This window comes from Mustelus asterias, chromosome 5 (assembly GCF_964213995.1).
Source record: "Mustelus asterias chromosome 5, sMusAst1.hap1.1, whole genome shotgun sequence".
Taxonomy (NCBI): Eukaryota; Metazoa; Chordata; class Chondrichthyes; order Carcharhiniformes; family Triakidae; genus Mustelus; species Mustelus asterias.
The window spans coordinates 140,122,484-140,143,895 of NC_135805.1; the positions used below are offsets into that span (position 1 = coordinate 140,122,484).

The following is a 21,412-nucleotide window of genomic DNA, read 5'->3' on the forward strand; positions in this document are numbered from 1 at the left end:
CTTGCATTAAGTTGATCTTTCTCTACACCCTAGCTATGACTGTAACACTACATTCTGCACCCTCTTGTTTCCTCCTCTATGAACGGTATGCTTTATCTGTAGAGCGCGCAAGAAACAATACTTTTCACTGCATACCGATATCTGTGACAATAATAAATCAAATCAAATCAAATCAGAAGGCTGCATCCGACCTGCATCATTCCACGCTGTGGAATAGCAAAGACAGATCTTTTACTAAAGCAGAAAAATTCTACAAATTAATTCTCAAACATCACATGAAGCTGGCATCTCGAAGGGAGAGCAGAGCACTGGGTACTCAATCGGAAGAACAATTTTAATTCACACAACACCTTTAACACCTTAAACTTCCCAAGGTGCAGCAGAATGCCAAAATTAGATGCTGAGATACATTTGGGGATACTGGAACAGGCAACCAAAGGAAGGTTATTAGGGATGTCTTAAAAGGACAGAAAAGTAGAGAGGTGAGGGGATCGAGGTGGAAATTTTAAAGCTTAAGGTCCAGACAACTAATTGCCACTAATAATGGGGCAAAGAAAATTGGCAATATACAAAAGGGTAGAACTGAGGAGCACAGAAATCTTGAAGGACCTGCTGAGTTTACACAGGTAAAGATGGGAAAGGCCAATAGAGGGATTTGAACACAGGGATGAGAAAGTTAAAGCCAAGTCATTGGCAGTCACCCTGAAACAGGGGAAGGAAAGGAAAAACTAAAACCTGCAGTGGGAGGGAGGTCACCAGTGAAGAGAGATTCAACTGGACAAGTCACATGAACATTGTAGCTAATAAAGCTGGTCAGAGGTTAGGTATTCATATGACGACAGCCCAGAACCTCTTCATCCCCAAGTTACAAGCCAGGAGTGTGACTCTGCACTTGTCAAAGCTTGGCACCATCCAGGGCAAAGCAATCCGCTTGTTTAGCAGCCTGCACACTATGGCTGCAGTGTGTACCATTGACATGATGCACTGTTGCAATTGGCCGACAGAACCTCCCAACCTGCAATCTCGGCACGGTAGCACAGTGGTTAGCACTGCTGCTTCACAGCTCCAGGGACCTGGGTTCAATTCCCGGCTTGGGTCACTGACTGTGTGGAGTTTGCACATTCTCCTCGTGTCTGCGTGGGTTTCCTCCGGGTGCTCCGGTTTCCTCCCACAGTCCAAAGATGTGTGGGTTAGGTTGATTGGCCATGCTAAAAATTTCCCTTCGTGTCCTGAGATGCGTAGGTGAGAGGGATTAGTGGGTAAATATGTGGGGGTAGGGCCTGGGTGGGATTGTGGTCGGTGCAGACTCGATGGGCCGAATGGCCTCTTTCTGCACTGTAGGGTTTCTATGATTTCTATGATTTCTTAACGCCTAGAATCCCAAGCACAGAAGGTGCATGGAAACATCACCCACTCTCCAAGTCAAACACCACCCTGATTTGTAAATATACTATAATTCCTTCACTAATGCTGGGCAAAATCCTGGAACCCCCTCCCTAACAGCACTGTGGGAACACTGAGATTACCTAGATGGCTCAAGAAAACAGCTCACCACAATCAAGGGCAATTAGGGATGGGCAATAAATGCTGGTCTCGCTAGCAACACCTAGAGTTTTTTTAAAAACTGGATGTCACTTGAGTGACATTCAAGAGGGGGCACTTCCCGTCTGGAATCATATCCCAGGGAAGGATCTCCCAGGGAAGGAAAAAGGAAACTCGTTGGAAAAAAAAGATGAAAGTAACAACGAACAGAGGGTCCAAATTTCAGAAAGAAAATCAAATGACAATTTAAGTTTATTTATTAGTGTCACAAGTAGGCTTACATTAACACTTCAATGAAGTTACTGTGAAAATCACCTAGTCGCCACACTCCGGCACCTGTTCGGGTACACTGAGAGAGAATTTAGCACGGCCAATGCACCCTAACCAGCACGTCTTTTGGACTGTGGGAGGAAACCAGAGCACCCGGAGGAAACTCACGCAGACACGGGGAGAACATGCAAACTCCGCACAGACAGTGACCCAAGCCGGGAAGTGAACCTGGGTCCCTGGCGCTGTGAGGCAGCAGCATTAACCGCTGTGCCAATGGGAAGAGTGGAAATAGAATTTATGGAAAATCAAGAAAATAATGTTGAGGTGAGGAAAATAAGCAGCTGGGAATGCCAGAATGTTGGAACCAAGATTGCATCTCCTTAAGCAACTAAAATTAAGGAAATAAACAGAAACAGAGAAATAACCAAGAAGGAAATCGGATCAATTAGTGTCAAATTAGATGCAGAAAGAGAAATAATGAGGGGACAAGATCGGATAGACAGGACACTGAAAGGAAAGTAAGATTTTAATCAGTAAGATTTTAAAATTAAAATCCCTCTTGGGATTTACTACCTGTAAGGAGTGAGTGGCCACAGGTTTATGATGACCTTTCTGGGCCAGAGGGTTAAGTTTCATATAGGTATAGACTTAAGTCATATCGGTACTCCCAGAGTCATATCCATAAACCACATCATCAACAAGGTCATTATAACACGTCTCATTAAAGGAAGAATCATTCATACAACAATTTTTCTGCATTTTCATGGGAAGATAGTAGCTTTGTGATAACGTCACTGGACTAAAAAGTTTATTTATTAGTCACAAGTAGGCTCACATTAACACAATAAAGTTACTGTGAAAATCCCCTAGTTGCCGCACTCCGGTGCCTGTTCGGGTACACTGAGGGAGAATTTAGCATGGCCAATGCACCTAACCAGCGCGTCTTTCGGACTGTAGGAGGAAACCGGAGCACCCGGAGGAAACCCACGCAGATACGGGGAGAACGTGCAGACTCCGCACAGACACAGTTACCCAAGCCAGGAATTGAACCCAGGTCCCTGGCGCTGTGAGGCAGCAGTGCTAACCACTGTGCCGGACTAGAAATCCAGAGACACAGGTGAATGCTGCAAAGTATGTGTTTAAATTCAGCCACAGCAGCTGGAGATATTTAAATTCAATCAATAAATCTCGAATTGAAAGTTCTCTCAGTGATAGCGACCATGAAACTATCAACAATTGTAAAAACCCATCTGGTTCACTAATGTCCTTTGGGGAAGGAAATCTCCCGTCCTTACCGGGTCTGGCCTACACGTGACTCCAGACCCACAGCAACGTGGCTGACCCTTAACTGCCTCTTGAAATGGCCGAGCAAGCCACTCAGTTCCAGGGCAATTAGGGCTGTGCAACAAATGCTGGCCTTGCCAGCGATGCCAACATCCAACAAAAGGATAAATTTTTAGAATTCAGCAGCAAGGCTCGTGACAAGAAAGTCTTTTTTTTTCTGGGCGAGGCTAGCAGAGAAGTGATGAGAATCGTCTCGCAATTTGTGGTCATTCACAAACCACTGAATCTCTTCCTCACCACTTATCTTACGCACTAGAATCATAGAAATCATAGAAACCCTACAGTGCAGAAAGAGGCCATTCGGCCCATCGGGTCTGCACCGACCACAATCCCACCCAGGCCCTACCCGCTAATCCCTTTTGTTTTACCCGCTAATTTACCCGCTAATCCCTCTAACCTACGCATCCCAAGACTCTAAGGGACAATTTCTAACCTGGCCAATCAACCTAACCCGCACATCTTTGGACTGTGGGAGGAAACCGGAGCACCCGGAGGAAACCCACGCAGACACGAGGAGAATGTGCAAACTCCGCACAGACAGTGACCCGAGCCGGGAATCGAACCCGGGACCCTGGAGCTGTGAAGCAGCAGTGCTAACCACTGTGCTACCATGCCCCCTAACTGTGGGATCCCGTGACCTCCCCTAATTAAAGCACTTGGAAGATTAGATGACAATCTAGTGGTGAACCTTCTGTAAAAGTTTATTATTTAACGACAAGTCAACAAGTTTCCATACCATTTCCCGTCACATCCAACTCTGTGTCCACCAGCTCGACTCTGCCTTGGGGGAAGTGTGGATGTTGGAACTGGACCGGCTTTGCTTCGATACGTGTTAGGACTGGAACCTGCTCCTCATAGCGAGGTTCCTCTGGAGGCAAATCCTCCCCATTGTGCTGTGAAGCCAACCTGTAAACAACAGCCTCCTCCAGGGCGCCATCTTTCTCTTCTTTGTCTTCCTGGTCTGGGTCTGACCCGTTCTCAGTTATGTCCAAATGGGAGTCCCATTGGCGGTTAATTGTTGTAGCAGTGCTTAATGTATCCAGAACGGAATCATCGACATGGCTTACACTGGCAGGCACGATGGTCTGGTTAGAAGAACTACCAAGTTGGAAGATCCAAACACCTCGTTCTCCAGAATTACTCTCTCTGTTGAAATAACCATTGGAAAAACTTGTGAGAACTGACAGTTACATTCTTCCTTTGTTGGCAGAATGTATTGAAGTTGTCATGTTACAAAACTGCTTTGAGCAATATTGATCTTTTTTAGCCGAGTTAGATTTATTAGGGACCATGTTAGATTTAAAGCCCCTAAGTTTTTGAATCTGCTAAAGTGGGAACATCACTAAGCCACCTGTGATAATCCCCAGGACTTGAATGGGGAATCACTGATTGTCGCTCCCTGTAGGACTGATTGAATACGAGCTCCCTGAGGATTGGTAATTAACTCACCGGGTGTATTGAGCCCTGGATAAAGCAGGCCCCTGAGCGGGTCCATTATTCCATTGTCGCTCCCTGCAGGACTGGTTGAATATGAGCTCCCTGAGGATTGGTAATTAATCCACCAGGTGGAGCTAGTATACCGAGCCCTGAATAAAGCAGGCCCCTGAGCGGGTCCATTATTCCATTGTCGCTCCCTGTAGGACTGGTTGAATACGAGCTCCCTGAGGATTGGTAATTAATCCACCAGCTGGAGCTAGTATACCGAACCCGGTATAAAGCAGGGCCCTGAGTGAGTCCATTATTCCACTGACCCAGTTGGGACCTGTTTGTGTTCACCACAGGCTTGTGGTTTTTGCTTTACTTTATTTTGTGTAATAAAACACTGTTCCTTTACAGACGACTCCTGGAATTAATACACCACCCAATCATCATTTTCAGGCCACCCCTCAGATGTCTCCCTCATAAATGGATCAATCTTTCCTGATAGCTATGACCTCTCAGTTTTAGCTTTGTCCCTTTTGTGTGTAAGCCGTGGCTGAGTTGGGAGCATTCCCACCTCGGAATCAAGTCTCACTCCAGGGTTTCAGTGCAAAAATCAAAGTTAATACTTCAGTGCAATACTAAGCGAGCAGTGGACTGTTGGGAGGTGCCATCTTTTGGATGAAACATTATCCAAAGCCCCATCTGCCTACTTAGGTTTAGGTTAGCTCCATTGGCTGGACAGCTGGTTCATGATGCAGAGTGATGCCAACAGCGCGGGTTCAATTCCTGTACCAGCTGAGATTATTCATGAAGGCCCATCTTCCTCAATCAACATCACAAAAGCATCATCAGGTCATTACCACCTTGCTCGGTGTGGAAGTTTGCTGTGTGCAAATTAGTTGCTGCATTTTCTACATTATAACAGTGACTACACTTCAAAAAGTACTTCATTGGCTGTGGAGTGCTTTGAGATGTCTGGCTGTCATGAACAGTGCTATAGAAATGTAAGTCTTTCTTTTTATATTATGGAGCCAGAACTATACACAATTCTCAAGTTTGACCTTAAAGAGACAAGTTTAACATAACTTTCCTGCATTTCAATTCTGATAAATACTGAGGAAACTAAAGCACTCAATATTTTTTCCATTTCACTATAATCACCTGCAAGTTTAATTTGTACATCCCTCAGGCAGCACGGTGGCACAATGGTTAGCACTGCTGCCTCACAGCACCAGGGACCCAGGTTCGATTCCGGCCTCGGGTCACTGTCTGTGTGGAGTTTGCACGTTCTCCCTGTGTCTGCGTGGGTTTCCTCCGGGTGCTCCGGTTTCCTCCCACAGTCTGAAAGACGTGCTGGTTAGGTGTATTGGCCGTGCTAAATTCTCCCTCAGTGTACCTGAACAGGTGCCGGAGTGTGGTGACTAGGGGATTTTCACAGTAACTTCAGTGCAGTGTTAAGGTAAGCCTAATTGTGACTAATAAATAAATTTTACTTTAAGAAACTATCCCATCCCAGTCCTTTCCCTATCCTAATATTTCTTTCTACTTATGCACCTGCAGAATACACTCTTTTTATATTCCTTGATAATCTAATATCGTCATTGTGCTTTGCATTCCTCATTTTTTTTACCTCCTTCATAACCTATAATAAGACCATAAGATCTAGGAGCAGAATTAGGCCATTCGGCCCATTGTGCCTACTCCACCATTTAATCATGGCTGATAAGTTTCCCAATCCCATTCTGCCTATCCCTCGTAACTTTTGATCCCCTTACCAATCAAGAACCTATCTATCTCTGCCTTAAATACACTCAATGACCTTAACCCTGACATATTATCAATTTCCATTCTCACCTTTATTGTCTTAATGTTGTTAGTGTCTCCCTTTTTCTTAAGAGGTTCAATTTCATTCGTAACTCTTTATTCATCAACGTATTGTTGGTTTGTTGATAGTGTAGACCACAAGATGTATGATAATGGGAAATGTAGATGTAACCAGCTCACTAGCCAGACTAACCAGTTGACTCACTACAGTTAGTCAGAGGTCTAGGAGGCCTCCAACAGCATTAGCACGCAGTTACAAACTTGAAGATGAATACTTTTTTAAAAAAGTAATGGAAGGATTTACGACCATTTTCAGAATGGAGGAAATATGGTTTTGATAACAGGAATCCCAGATGTGAAGAAAACAGGCCTTGTTGGCAGACAGGCAGCTTGAACTGTAAGCAATCTGGTTACATTGAAGCTTACACCAGAGATAACACTGTGCTAACTAGAACTTTCATCATTCTGTGCAATTATCCCCGAGAGAAGGGGCAAAAGCGTTAACTGATCTTCTTAAAACAACCTGCTTGCTCTTCATCCTAACATGTAACAAAGTGCTGATCTTCTGCAAATGTAAACGAGCAACTATCAACTTAATCTAGTGCATTTATATCCAAATTCAATATTATTGTACTAATAATTAAATAGAGGGACACGGTGGCATAGTGGTTAACACTGCTGTCCCTCAGTGCCAGGGACCTGGGTTCAATTCCCTTGGCTTGGGCCACTGTCTGTGTGGAGTTTGCATGTTCTCCCCATGTCTGCATGGGTTTCCTCCGGGTGCTCTGGTTTCCTCCCACACGCCAAAGATGTGCGTGTTAGGTTGATTGGCCATGCTAAATTGACCCTAGTGTCAGGGGGATTAGCAGGGTAAATATGAGGGGTACGGGAATAGGGCCTGGGTGGGATTGTGGTCGGTGCAGACATGAAGGGCCAAATGGCCTCCTTCTGCACTGTAGGGATTGTTGAAAGGAAAGATGCTGTTAAGTACTGCTCTATATTGTCACTGAATTATTCATTTTTTTTTGTTTCTTGTAACTATCTTCCTTAGAACAGATTTTGGAGCTTCACTTACGATGAGAGTTACTTTTCCCAAGCTTGCAAATTATTAAATAAAAGCAATACTGGCTTTCAAATAGTGATCCCAGGAGTAAACACAAAATACCTGGAAATGACAGATGGACACTTTCCCCCAGCAACCTCTAAAAACTTTCGTAAAATAATTAAGAAAAATAAAAATCAGGACCCAGTGCAGGTCATGAAATCGCGATTAAGTGTCTGATTATCACCAACAGAGTTAGCCAGGAAATCCCTGCACTTGTTCAAATAAACAAGAGGTAATGCTGGGTCGAAAGGCAGCTCCAAGGTGATCCCTATTAAATATATATTCAACACTATTACTCCTGCTGCCCACCAACCAGAAAGTCATCAAAGGGCATCGAGTACAAGAGAGGGCAAATTATGTTGCAGCTATGTTAAACCTTGCATTTGAGTATTGTGTACAGTTCCGGCCTCCACACTACTAGAAGGACGTAGAAGCTTTGGAGAGATTGCAAAGAAGGTTCATCAGGATGTTGCCTGGTCTTGAGGGTATTGGCTGTGAGGAGAGGTTGAATAAACTAGGATTGTTTTCACTGGAAAAACGGAGGCTGGATTGGAGAGCTGAGAGAGATCTACAAAATTATGAGAGGCATAGACAGGGTGGATAGTCAGAGGCTTTTTCCCAGGGTGGAAGTGTCAATTACGAGGGGGCACAGATGCGAGGTGAGAGGGGGAAAGTTTAAGGGAGGAGATGTGCGGGGGAAGTTTTTCACGCAGAGTTGTGGGTGCCTGAAACACGCTGCCAGAGGCGGTGGTGGAAGCATGCACATTAGCAACATTTAAGAGGCATCTGGATGGATACATCAATAGGGAGGGGATAGAGGGATATGGACCAAGTAAGGGCAGAAGGTTTTTTTCAGTTTAGTTAGGGCATCATGATCGGCAGAGGCTTGGAGGGCCGAAGGGCCTGTTCCTGTGCTGTACTTTTCTTTGTTCCAAGAACAGTTGGCATGTGCTCATTGGCTGCCTCATTGCACACACACAAAGCTGCTGTCAATGCCCTTCCAGTTGGAGGGATGAGTTACAGTGCAATATTCATCGAATAATAGAATGCCTACAGCACACAAGAGGCATTCGGCCCATCGAGTCTCTCTCTGGCCCTCTCTCCCCCATTCCCATAATTCCACACATTTCCCATGGCTAACCCCACTAACTTACACAGCTTTAGGCACTAAGGGGCAATCCAGCATGGCCAATCCGCCTAACCCACACATCTTTGGTTAGTATTAACATATCCTTAAATAAAAGGACCATCTGGAAACATCATCTCCTTGCCACTATATGCTGTTCCTGCTTGAATAATGAATTAAACCGTTGTGAAGTTCAGCATTATCCTTCATACGGATCACAGCTGCATATATTTCATACATATATGCTAACCACAATTCTCAACCCACAAGCTTAGCCAAGCCACAAAAAGTGGCCAACGAAACAAATTTATACTCGACATATGTAGAGCTTCCGTTGGAAAGACTTAATTCCCACGACACATTGACAGCAAATGGCAAATTTAACAACAGGAGATCATTCAGTTAGATCATGGTTGATCTGTACTTTAAACATTTAATTTTGGTAAATAAAATTATTTATTAGTGTCACAAGTAGGCTTACATTAACACAGCAATGAAGTTACTGTGAAAATCCCCTAGTCGCCACACCCCTGCGCCTGTTCGGGTACACTGAGGGAGAATTTAGCACGGCCAATGTACCTAACCAGCGCGTCTTTCAGACTGTGGGAGGAAACTGGAGCACCCGGAGGAAACCCACGCAGACACGGGGAGAACGTGCAGACTTCGCACAGACAGTGACCTAAGCCGGGAATTGAACCTGGGTCCCTGGCGCTGTGAGACATCAGTGCGAACCACTGTGCCACCATGCGTCCAAGCCATGCGTAACTAAAATACATCATTCCCAGCTGAATTTTTCCAATTGAACCCCAGCCTCAGTAGCTGTTTGAGTGGAGAGAGGTTCGGATTTCCATCACCTTTGATGTGATCAGATACGCCTGGCTCTAATTTGAAGTTTACGGCTCCCTTGTTCTGGACCTCCCCCACCAGAGGAAATAGGTTTGTCTGTACCTAACCTATCAAATCCTTTAATCACCTTAAACGCTTCAATTAGATCACCCTTTCATCTTCTGATCTCAAGGGAACATACAACATGTCCTTAAGTTGTAAAACACAAACAAATCCAAAGTCAATGAGTTTTCATGACCACAGTAAACAGGATTCAATGGTTAAATCACATTTGCTCCAGAGATCGCCATTATATATAAAGGTGTCGAAAATTTCTACACGACTCACCTTGGACAGAGATCGTGACGGGATAGCATTATACAATTTTACAACTCACATTCACCATTGTCCTTCACCCGAACCTGTATCCAATTAATATCATTCTTCTTGCTCTTTTCCCAGAGCCCTGTAAATTTCACATTTTTAAATATCTGTCCAATTCCTTTCGATGGTAGTCATGATGTGGAGATGCCGGCGTTGGACTGGGGTAAACACAGTAAGAGTTTTAACAACACCAGGTTAAAGTCCAACAGGTTTATTTGGTAGCAAAAGCCACACAAGCTTTCGGAGCTCCAAGCCCCTTCTTCAGGTGAGTGGGAATTCTGTTCACAAACAGGGCATATAAAGACACAAACTCAATTTACATGAATAATGGTTGGAATGCGAATACTTACAGCTAATCAAGTCTTTAAGATACAAAGCGGTCACGGGCATTCGGCCTCTGATATTCGGGTAAGCGTTCTCCAAGGCAGCCTTCACGACACACGACAGCGCAGAGTCGCTCAGCAGAAACTGATAGCCAAGTTCCGCACACATGAGGACGGCCTCAACCGGGATATTGGGTTCATGTCACACTATTTGTAATCCCCACAGCCTGCCTGGACCTGCAGAGTTTCACTGGCTGTCCTGTCTGGAGACAATACACATCTTTTTAGCCTGTCTTGATGCTCTCTCCACTCACGTTGTTTGTATCTTAAAGACTTGATTAGTTGTAAGTATTCGCATTCCAACCATTATTCATGTAAATTGAGTCTGTGTCTTTATATGCCCTGTTTGTGAACAGAATTCCCACTCACCTGAAGGAGGAGCTTGGAGCTCCGAAAGCTTGTGTGGCTTTTGCTACCAAATAAACCTGTTGGACTTTAACCTGGTGTTGTTAAACTTCTTACTGCAATTCCTTTCTGACAGAAGGAACAACGGTTAAAAGAAGTTGCAGATGAAGAAACGGCAGATTTACTTACTGGTAAAGGTTTTTAACAGATTGTTCACTGCTGGATGTAACGGCATAGGATGGCCCCTCGAGTGTGAACAGCACAAAACTGCTTTCCCCTCTGCTGAAGCCCACTCGAGCTGGTAGTTCCAAATCAATGTTATTTACTGCCTTGGAACGGGTTCCATAAAACTGCAAGCCATCTTCTGGATAGAGCAGAATAGCATAGGAGCTGGATTCATCAGAAGTCAATATCACTTGGAAGGTGTTTCTCTGATAATACAAAATGCACGTACAAGAATTTAAAACAGGTGGAATAGCTGTGTCTCTGAGTGCGCTCTCGCCTCGGATCAGATGGCAGTGAGTTCTAGCACTACTGCAGAGATTTAACATACATACTCCAGAATGGCACTCCGTTCCACAGTGGCACAGTGGTTAGCACTGCTCGCCAGGGACACGGGTTCAATTCCCGGCTTGGGTCACTGTCTGTGTGGAGTTTGCATGTTCTCCCCGTGTCTGCGTGGGTTTCCTCCGGGTGCTCCGGTTCCCTCCCACAGTCCAAAGTGCAGGTTAGGTGGATTGGCCGTGCTAAATTACCCCTCAGTGTCTGGAGGACTAGCTAGGGTAAATACATGGGGTTATGGGGGTAGGGCCTGGGTGGGATTGTGGTCGGTGCAGACTCGATGGTCCGAATGGCCTCCTTCTGCACTGTAGGATTCTATGATTAAATGAAAGGAAACTTGACAGATCCTTATGGCACTATTTCTAAGAATATGGGAGAACTCGCTGGTGTCCTGAGCAATTTATCCACATCCGAAACATAAAACCAGATGATCTGGTCATTGTGACACTGCTACTTGTGGGAGCTTGCTGTGAGCAAATTGGCTGCCTTGCTTCCTACATGACAACAATTCAAGATGCTTCTTGCCTTCGAAGCAGTTTGGACATCCTGTGGTAGTGGAAGGTTCAAGAGAAACACAAGTCCTTTTTCTTCTTATTTTTCTTGCTTTTCAAGAAAAATGACTGTAGGTACACGCCAATATATCTCCAGGATATTACTGAGGTGTGCTGCAGAGAAATGGTTATTTGAAAATGCCTGCAGCCCAAGGCAATGATCACAGGTAAGGCAGATAGTCAGGAAGGGAAGAGTTGAAAGTCTCTCCATCCTTTCCTATGGGAGGAATTGAAGGTGTGGGGTGGAGAATGGCAAGAGTTTATTGAAACACCTGTGTCACCATTTCTCTTGCTGACCTAATTCCTTTGTTTGCTGGTTACTCTCAGTTTTTTTCAAAAAGCTGCTTGCATTTGGGTAGCAACTTTAGCAATGAAATATTCTAAGGCTCCCTCGGTGAAAACTGACACCGAGTCACATCAAGAGATAATGGGACAGGTGGACAAAAGATTGGTCAAAGAGGTAAGTTTTAAGGAAGGTCTTGCAGCAGGAGAGAGGCAGACAGGTTCCAGACGGGAAGGCTGGGGCACCTGAAGACATGGTCATCAGTTGTGGAATGATGGGAATTGTGGATGGACAAGAGGCCAGAATTGGAGGACAGCTGAGATCTCAAAGGCTTGAAGAACTGGAGGAAATGACGGAGGCAGGGAGGGTTCGAGGCCATGAAGTGATCCGAACACAAACTGATAACCCAAGAGTGCTGTGCAGTGTTCCAGCCTCCATATTTGAAAAAGGATGAGGAGGGATCTGGGCGTACAGGTCCACGGATCCCTGAAAGTGGCGGCACAGGCAGATAAGGTGGTCAAGAAGGCATACTGCATACTTGCCTTCATCAGCCGGGGCATCGAGTATAAAAGTTGACTGTATAAAACTTTAGTCAGATTGCATTTGGAATATTGCGCGCAGTTCTGATCGTCATACTACCAGGAGGACGTGGATGCTTTGTAGGGGGTGCAAAGAAGGTTTACCAGGATGTTGCCTGGTCTGGAAGCTTTTAGGTATAAGAGGTTGGACCTAATAGAAGTCTGCAAAATTATGAGAGGCTTAGATAGGATGGATAGTCAGAGGCTTTTTCCCAGGAGGGCACAGGTTTAAGATGAGAGGTGGTAAGTTCAAGGGAGACGTGAGGGGAATGTTTTTCAAACAGAGGGTGGTGGGTGCCTGGAGCACATTGCCAGTGGAGGTGGTGGAAGGAATGTTAGCAACATTCAAGGTGTATCTTGATAGACACATGAACGGGAGGCGAACAGAGGGATAGAAACCGTGTATCAGCACAGGCTTGATGGGCCGAAGGGCCTGTTCCTGTGCTGTATTGTTCTTTCTTTGTACTGAAGAAACTGTAAAAATGTTTCACAGGACCGATATCAAAACTGTTACGTTTCTCAGGAAAGACTAAATAGACGGTGCTCTTTCCTTTAGGAAGGGCTCAGGGTTACCTAATCAAGGTCTTTAAGATTGTGAAAATACTCCACAAATTAGACATAGAGAAGAATTTCTGCACTTGTGGAGGAATCCAAGTTTCAGGGTCATAAATACAAGATAGTCACCGATAAAACCCAATAGGGAATTCATGAGAAACCTGTTTACCTAAAGAGTGCACAGGCCGCAGAACTCACTGTCACAAAGACTGTTCGAGGCAAATTGCACGGATACATTGACGGGGAAGCTGGATAAGCAGATGAATGAGAAAGGAGCAGAATGCTACGCTGACAGGGTGAGATGAAATGTGTGGGGAGAAGGTTCCTGTGGGATAATAAACACTGGCACAGAAGGTGGGACTGAATGGCCTGTTTCTGCACTGACCATTTTATGTAACAACTTTTCTGTCGCTAAATATATCGGTACTAACACAACAGAAAAAACAAATGCTGACATTCTTACATGATGCTAATATGCTTTTTGTGCAATATTCATCATTTCAAACCCTTCCCACCTTAAATGGTTCACCTACAACTATGGCATGGTGGCACAGTGGTTAGCACTGCTGCCTCACAGCGCCAGGGACCCGGGTTTGATTCCCGGCTTGGGTCACTATATCTGCGGAGTCTGCACGTTCTCCCCGTGTCTGTGTGGGTTTTCTCCAGGTGCTCCGGTTTCCTCCCACAGTCCAAAGATGTGCGGGTTAGGTGGATTGGCCGTGCTAAATTGCCACTTAGTGTCAGGGGGACCAGCGAGGGTAAATGCATGGGGTTATGGAGATAGGGCCTGGGTGGGATTGTTGTCGGTGCAGGCTCGATGGGCCGAATGGCCTCCTTCTGCTCTGTAGGATTCTATGATTTACCCGTATTTCTATACGATGGCTCATATAAAGAGGATTGTCCAGAAGTTATTTGCAGGGATAAAAATCCATACTTACTGTCCCTGCTGAATGCTCTTCGAAATTCAACTCGAATTGATTATGTAAATATCACACCCCACATCTTGTTTGCAAACAATGCCTCCATTGGGAGAAGCAAAAACTTCACCTGCCAACCATTCTGACATTAATAACGCCATTTAAAACCCATTTATTTCCATTTCATTCCGGAAGACGCTAATTTGTTGGGCAATGTTTCAAGGTCCGCACAGACCTCGACTATACATTATAAATAGACCCAAGCAACAACTAATTACATTTATATAGCACCATCAATGTAGTATAAAGCTTTAGGGAGGGAATTCCAGAGCCTAGGGAACAGACAGCCGAAGGCATGGCTGCCAATGATGGAACGATTAACGTTGGGGAATTGTGGAGATTTTGGATGGTTTGAAGAGGTTACAGTGCTAAGATGGAGGGATTTTAACACAAGAATGAGAATGTTAAAATCAATGAGGGGGTAACAGAACATTCAGTGAGCACATTCCTGTCACCATCAACACACACATAGGCTTTTAAGAGCTTTTACTGGATAGTAATCAGGAATGGACTTTATCAAGGCCTTCGACAAGGTACCGCATGGTAGACTAGTCAGTAAGGTTAGAACATGGGATCCAGGGGGAACTAGCCAATTGGATACAAAATTGACTTGCCAGTAGGAGACAGAGGGTGATTGTAGAGGGTTGTTTTTCAGACTGGAGACCTGTGACCAGCGGTGTGCCATAGGGATCGGTGCTGGGTCCACTGTTGTTTGTCATTTATATAAACGATTTGGATGAGAATATTGGAAGCATGGTTAGTAAGTTTGCGAATGACACCAAAATTAGTGGTGTAGTGGACAGTGAAGAAGGTTATCTAAGACTACAATGGAATCTTGATCAATTGGGCCAGTGAGCCGAGGTATGGCAGATGAAGTTTAGTTCAGATAAAAGCGAGGTGTTGCATTTTGGTAAGACAAACCAGGGCAGGACTTACACAGTTAATGGTAGGGCCCTGGTTGTCAAACAGAGAAACCTAGGGGTGACCCAGGGGTGCAGGTAGATGGGGTGGTGAAGGCAGTGTTTGGCATACTTGCCTTCTTTGCCAGAGCACGGAGTACCGGAGTTGGGACGTTATGTTACAACTGTACAAGACATTGGTAAGGCCACATTTGGAGTACTGTGTACAATTCTGGTCACCCTGCTCTAGGAAGGATGTTATTAAACTGGAAAGGGTGCAAAAAAGATTTACAAGGATCTTACCAGCACTGGAAGGTTTGAATTAGGAGAGGCTGGAAAGGCTGGGACTTTTTTCTCTGAAACATAGGAGGATGAGGGGGTGACCTTACAGAGGTTTATGAGGGGCATAGATAAGGTGAATAGCCAAGGTCTTTTCCCCTGGGTAGGGGAGTCCAAAATTAGAGGGCATAAGTTTAAGTTAAGAGGGGAAAGATTTAAAAGGGACCCGAGGGGCAACTTTTTCACACAGAGGGTGGTGCGTGTATGGAATGAGCTGCCAGAGGAGTGGTAGAGGCGGGTGCGATTAAAACATTTAAAAGACATTTGGACAGGTACATGGATAGGAAAGGTTTGGAGGGATATGGGCCAAATGCAGGCAAATGTGACAAAAAGATCCTGTGACACTATTTCAAAAGAGAAAGATAGTTAGCCTGGTGCCCTGATCAATACTGATTCCCAAGCCATCACCAATAAAAATGAATTATCTGCTCATTATCACACTACTGTTTGCATTTGCTGTATGCAAATTAGTTAACACATGTCTGACATTACAACAGTGGGGAGGTGATGGCCTAGTGGTATTATCACTGGACTATTAACCCAGAAACTCAGCTAACGCTCTGAGGACCTGGGTTCGAATCCCGCCACAGCAGATGGTAAAATATGAATTCAATAAAAAAAATCTGGAATTAAGAATCTACTGATGACCATGAAACTATTATCGATTGTTGGAAAAATCCATCTGTTTCATTAATGTCCTTTGGGGAAGGAAATCTGCCATCCTTACCCGGTCTGGCCTACATGTGACTCCAAAGCCAGCAATGTGGTTGACTCTCAACTGCCCACGGGCAACTAGGATTGGGCAATAAATGCTGGCCAGCCAGCGATGCCAATGTCCCACAAATGAATAAATAAAAATTACAACAATAATTCAAAAGAACCTCATTGGCTGTAAAGAGCTTTAGGATATCCCAAAATTTGAGGGTTCAATGTAAATTTCTTCCTCTTATTCATCAGTTAAGCTTCTCAAAGTGACTTTATTCATAGGAGAGAAAGGGAACAAAAGAAAGATGATGGGAAAGGGGTCACTGATCATTCTAAGCACATTCCTTCTTTAACATTAAGAAGTCTCACAACACCAGGTGGGACTTCTTACTGTGCCCACCCCAGTCCAACGCCAGCATCTCCACATCATTTTCTTGAACATAACCTATGGATTATTGGGTGGGGGGATTTAAAGAAGTTTTGTATTTTGTTTAACTCTGGGGATAAGTTTGAGGAGTATTCAGGAGCCATGTACCAACATTTTCCTCTCCTGCCCATAAAAAGACAACACACAACTGAGAAAAATTGTCAGATTTACAAGTGAAAAAAGTTAGATTATAATATTCGTCACATCTCAGTACCAGACAGCCAGCGTGTGGGAGCAATTAGGTCTCAGAGATTTACCCTGCCAAATTTGTTTCCCACTCCTTCTGAAAGAGTCAACTTAAGTTTTTAAGTTTATTTATCAGTGTCACAAGTAGGCTTACATTAACACTGCAATGAAGTTACTGTGAAAATCCCCTAGTCGCCACACTCCGGCGCCTGTTTGGGTACACTGAGGGAGAATATAGCATGGCCAATATACCTAACCAGCACGTCTTTCGGACTGTGGGAGGAAATCAGAGCACCCGGAGGAAACCCACGCAGACACGGGGAGAATGTGCAGACTCCGCACAGAACCATAGAACCATAGAAAGTTACAGCTCAGAAACAGGCCTTTTGGCCCTTCTTCTCTGTGCCGAACCATTTTATGCCTAGTCCCACTGACCTGCACTTGGACCATATCCCTCCACACCCCTCTCATCCAAGAACCCGTCCAAGTTTTTCTTAAATGTTAAAAGTGACCCCGCATTTACCACTTTATCCGGCAGCTCATTCCACACTCCCACCACTCTCTGCGTGAAGAAGCCCCCCCTAATATTCCCTTTAAACTTTTCTCCTTTCACCCTTAACCCATGCCCTCTGGTTTTTTTCTCCCCTAGCCTCAGCGGAAAAAGCCTGCTTGCATTCACTCTATCTATACCCATCAAAATCTTATACACCTCTATCAAATCTCCCCTCAATCTTCTACGCTCCAGGGAATAAAGTCCCAACCTATTCAATCTCTCTCTGTAACTCAGCTTCTCAAGTCCCGGCAACATCCTTGTGAACCTTCTCTGCACTCTTTCAATCTTATTTACATCCTTCCTGTAACTAGGTGACCAAAACTGTACACAATACTCCAAATTCGGCCTCACCAATGCCTTATATAACCTTACCATAACACTCCCACAGACAGTGACCCAAGCCGGGAATTGAACCTGGGTCCCTGTTGCTATGAGGCAGCAGTGCTAACCACTGTGCCACTCAGGTTTCCTTATAGTCCCATAAACATTAGCTACCCTTCAGTATTTCATCCATGATCTATGCTTTGCCAGAGTTCAAGTCCTGAACATCAGGGTTTACTTTAATTACAGAAGAGAATTTATTGCAGAACTCACTCAAACATCAGCACATTCACACTGTAGAGTCGGAGTCACTAATCGTGAATGTGGAGCAGTGTTTTAAACTTCCCCTTTCTACCTTAGGACATTTATTGCAAAAATACCCCAAAGTTATCCTGTATCATGAGCCAGCTCAGCACAGGCCAGGATTAAATGTGGAACCTTTCGATCCGCGTGAAGTCATGTTACACAGCCCCCTACCTTCGGAGAAGCAACATTCAAGTCACAAGTCACTGAGGGCAACACGGTGGCACAGTTGTTAGCACTGCTGCCTCACAGCACCAGGAACCCAGGTTCGATCCCCAACTTGGGTCACAGTGTGGAGTTTGCACTTTCTCCCCGTGTCTGCGTGGGTTTCCTCTGAGTGCTCTGGTTTCCTCCCACAGTCTTAAGGTGTGCAGGTTCGGTTGATTGGCAGTGCTAAATTGCCCCTTAGTGTCAGGGGGATTAGCAAGGTAAATACGAGGGCTTACAGGGATAAGGCCGAGGTGGGATTGTTGTCAGTGCAGGCTCGTTGGGCCGAATGGCCTATTTCTGTGCTGTAGGGATTCTATGATTCACTAATGGTCAAGACAAAAGATTTGCTACATGACTTCACATTTAATGCAAAATGATGGTTACGGAAATTATAGAGTTATCGTAGAAATAAGCAAAAGCTTCATATAAATGTTTGGACATCAACACAATACCCAGGATGCCCAGTAATTAACTCCTCCCGGTTCTGTTAATTCACCCTGGATATCATTACCTTATTCTGTGCTTGGTCTCCTCGACTCTGTGTCTCGTGGGCAGTCACATTTTTCCAAGTGGCAATGAAAGCATTTTCTGGGTTAAAGTTTAGCCCGTCGAAGGCCTTGTTTATCATCAGTGCCACACGGCGGAGGATTTGTGGCGAGGAGTCGTCCCTGTAGTAGACCTTCCCCACTTTGTCAGAAGTGTCCAGGTCGGCCAGAAATGGGGCAATGGCACCAAACCTTGGTGGAAACGAGTCCACGTAGTCCACTTCTCTCGGCGGCTTGCTGGCGGCAATGATTCCATTTGTGTTCACCTTGGGACACACAACAAATCGTGAAGGCGATTTATAAAATCAGGTACACACATTTTAAAACAAGAGACTCACTGAACAATCCCCCTGGTACCCAATCCAATCACAAGTGAGGTTTTTAAGACATTCAAAGCAAGAGATCATTCAGCTGGCCTTGCCTGTTCTGCCATTTAGACAGATTATGGCTGATCTGTATCTGCGCTCCATCTCTCTTGCACAACAACAAAGATCAGCCCGAGGTCTTGCAATTTTCCACTGACTCCCGGGATCCACAGCCTTTTTTGGCAGAGCGTTTTTCAGATTTGCACAACCTGATTTCACTCCTCCGCAGCATGACTCCAAGTTGCATCTCATGTCCCCTCATTCTTGATTTGATTTATTATTGCCACGTGTATTAGCATACAGTGAAAATTATTGTTTCTTGCTATTCAGACAAAGCATACCGTTCATAGAGAAGGAAACGAGAGAGTGCAGAACGTAGTGTTGCAAGGGTGTAGAGAAAGATCAGCTTAATGTAAGATAGGTCCATTCAAAAGTCACCCATCAGCGGGAGGGAAGAATTCCTGCGTACACACCCTCCCAAATCCTTACAACATTCTAAACATGCATTGACTCCGTCTACACTTTCCGCTGCCTCAGAAAAGCAGCCAGCATAATCAAGGACTCCACACACCCCAGACATGCCCTCTTTCATCTTCTTCCGTCAGCAAAAAGACAGAAAGGTCTGAGGTCATGCACCGACTGACTCAAGAACAGATTCTTCCCTGCTGCCATCAGACTTTTGTTGGACCTACCTCACATTAAGTTGATCTTTGTCTGCACCCTAGCTATGACTGTAACACTACATTCTGCACTCTCTCCTTTTCTGCTCCCCTATGTACTCTATGAACGGTATGCTTTGTCTGTATCGCGCGCAAGAAACAACACTTTTCACTGTATCCCAATACATGTGACAATAATAAATCAAATTAAAATCAAACATATCAATCATGTATCTGATTCCCTCACTGAATTTTGGAAAACTGCTGTACTGAGGATCGCAACCAGCTGGGAAAATGATTAAAGTTAACAGAATTATTTCCTCAAATCATCCACCACATTCACACATTTAAAAAATAGTCACAGGAGGAAAAAAAAAGTTGCTGAATTGAGATTTTAAACTGAAAGATGATCAAAGTGCAACCGGGACTCAGTCAGAAAAGTGGATGAAACACTCAACAATTTAACTCCACTGAGAAGTGGGAAAGTAGGGAATGTTGGAGTTAAGCAGGGTGTCTGAGGGGGATGTAAAATGGGGCATGGAGAAGCTGACATTTCAGTGCAGAACACTCCCTATTCACTCAAGATGTGCAGTTGTGCACGAATATGGATATAGGGAATAGTTTAATCTTATTTTTATTTAATTTTACAATCAAACACAGGTTATTGCTCAATGTCTTTGAAAAGTTGGTCTAAAAATTTAACGGTTGAAAATGAATTAAAATTGAAATGTGTTTATGAATAGTCAGATGGCAAATCACTCGATTCTCTGACAGAGCAATAGAGATAACAATAATAATTTAATAACACATTTAATAATAACAAAATAATTTAACAATAACAATTTAATAATAGCACAATAACTTAATGACAGAATAATAATTTAATAATATAAAAAATAATTTAACACAATAATTTAATAATTATTTAATAAGAACATAATGTAATAACTTTATAATTGCACAATAATGATGTATTAATGATAATGTTTGCCCAGGGGGATAATCCCTCAGTATCAGATGCAGAGAGTGAAGCAGTTGCCAGCTTGCCCGGGTACTCACATACACATCGCTCACTGTCCTGTCGAATAGCCGCAAAGCCCGGCCCAACCTCACCGGCTCCGAGGTGACATCGTCCCCGGCGGGCAGCAGCTGGTCCCCAGCCCCGTGAGGCAGCAGCTCCCCGGGGGAGAGGCCGCTCACAGCGGCGGCCAACAGCGCCGCCAGCACCATCCCGCTCCGCAACATTGTCCACAAACACCGCAAACTAAACCCCGCCGAAAGAACACTGCTCCCGGGGCAAAGCCTTCAACTCACAGCCCCGCTCTCCCACTCTCCACCCACACACACACAGCCCAATCACCGGCACTCACCCCGCCCAGACCAGCCTGAGGGACAGCCCAGACCAGCCCAGCCTGAGAGACAGGACAGCCCAGACCAGCCCAGCCTGAGGGACAGCCCAGACCAGCCCAGTCTGAGGGACAGCCCAGACCAGCCCAGCCTGAGGGACAGCCCAGACCAGCCCAGTCCAACCCAGCCTGAGGGACAGCCCAGACCAGCCCAGCCTGAGGGACAGCCCAGCCTGAGGGACAGCCCAGCCTGAGGGACAGCCCAGCCCAGACCAACCCAGCCTGAGGGACAGGACAGCCCAGACCAGCCCAGCCTGAGGGACAGCCCAGCCCAGACCAGCCCAGCCTGAGGGACAGGACAGCCCAGACCAGCCCAGCCTGAGGGACAGGACAGCCCAGACCAGCCCAGCCTGAGGGACAGGACAGCCCAGACCAGCCCAGCCTGAGGGACAGCCCAGACCAGCCCAGCCTGAGGGACA

General features: G+C 45.1%; 1 protein-coding gene across 1 annotated transcript in view; it reads right to left on the reverse strand.

Annotated features, from left to right (window-relative positions):
- The window catches only part of nid1a (nidogen 1a), a 120,773-nt gene extending 99,818 nt beyond the window's left edge, over positions 1 to 20,955 (reverse strand). Inside the window, exons 1-4 of the mRNA XM_078213409.1 lie at positions 20,647 to 20,955; positions 18,530 to 18,829; positions 10,760 to 11,001; positions 3,893 to 4,302 (exon numbers count right to left, since the gene is read on the reverse strand). Of these exons, the coding sequence (XP_078069535.1) occupies positions 3,893 to 4,302; positions 10,760 to 11,001; positions 18,530 to 18,829; positions 20,647 to 20,832 (1,138 nt within the window). The 5' untranslated portion in view covers positions 20,833 to 20,955. The remainder of the gene's footprint in view (positions 1 to 3,892; positions 4,303 to 10,759; positions 11,002 to 18,529; positions 18,830 to 20,646) is intronic.
- Between the last annotated feature and the right edge of the window lie 457 nt (positions 20,956 to 21,412).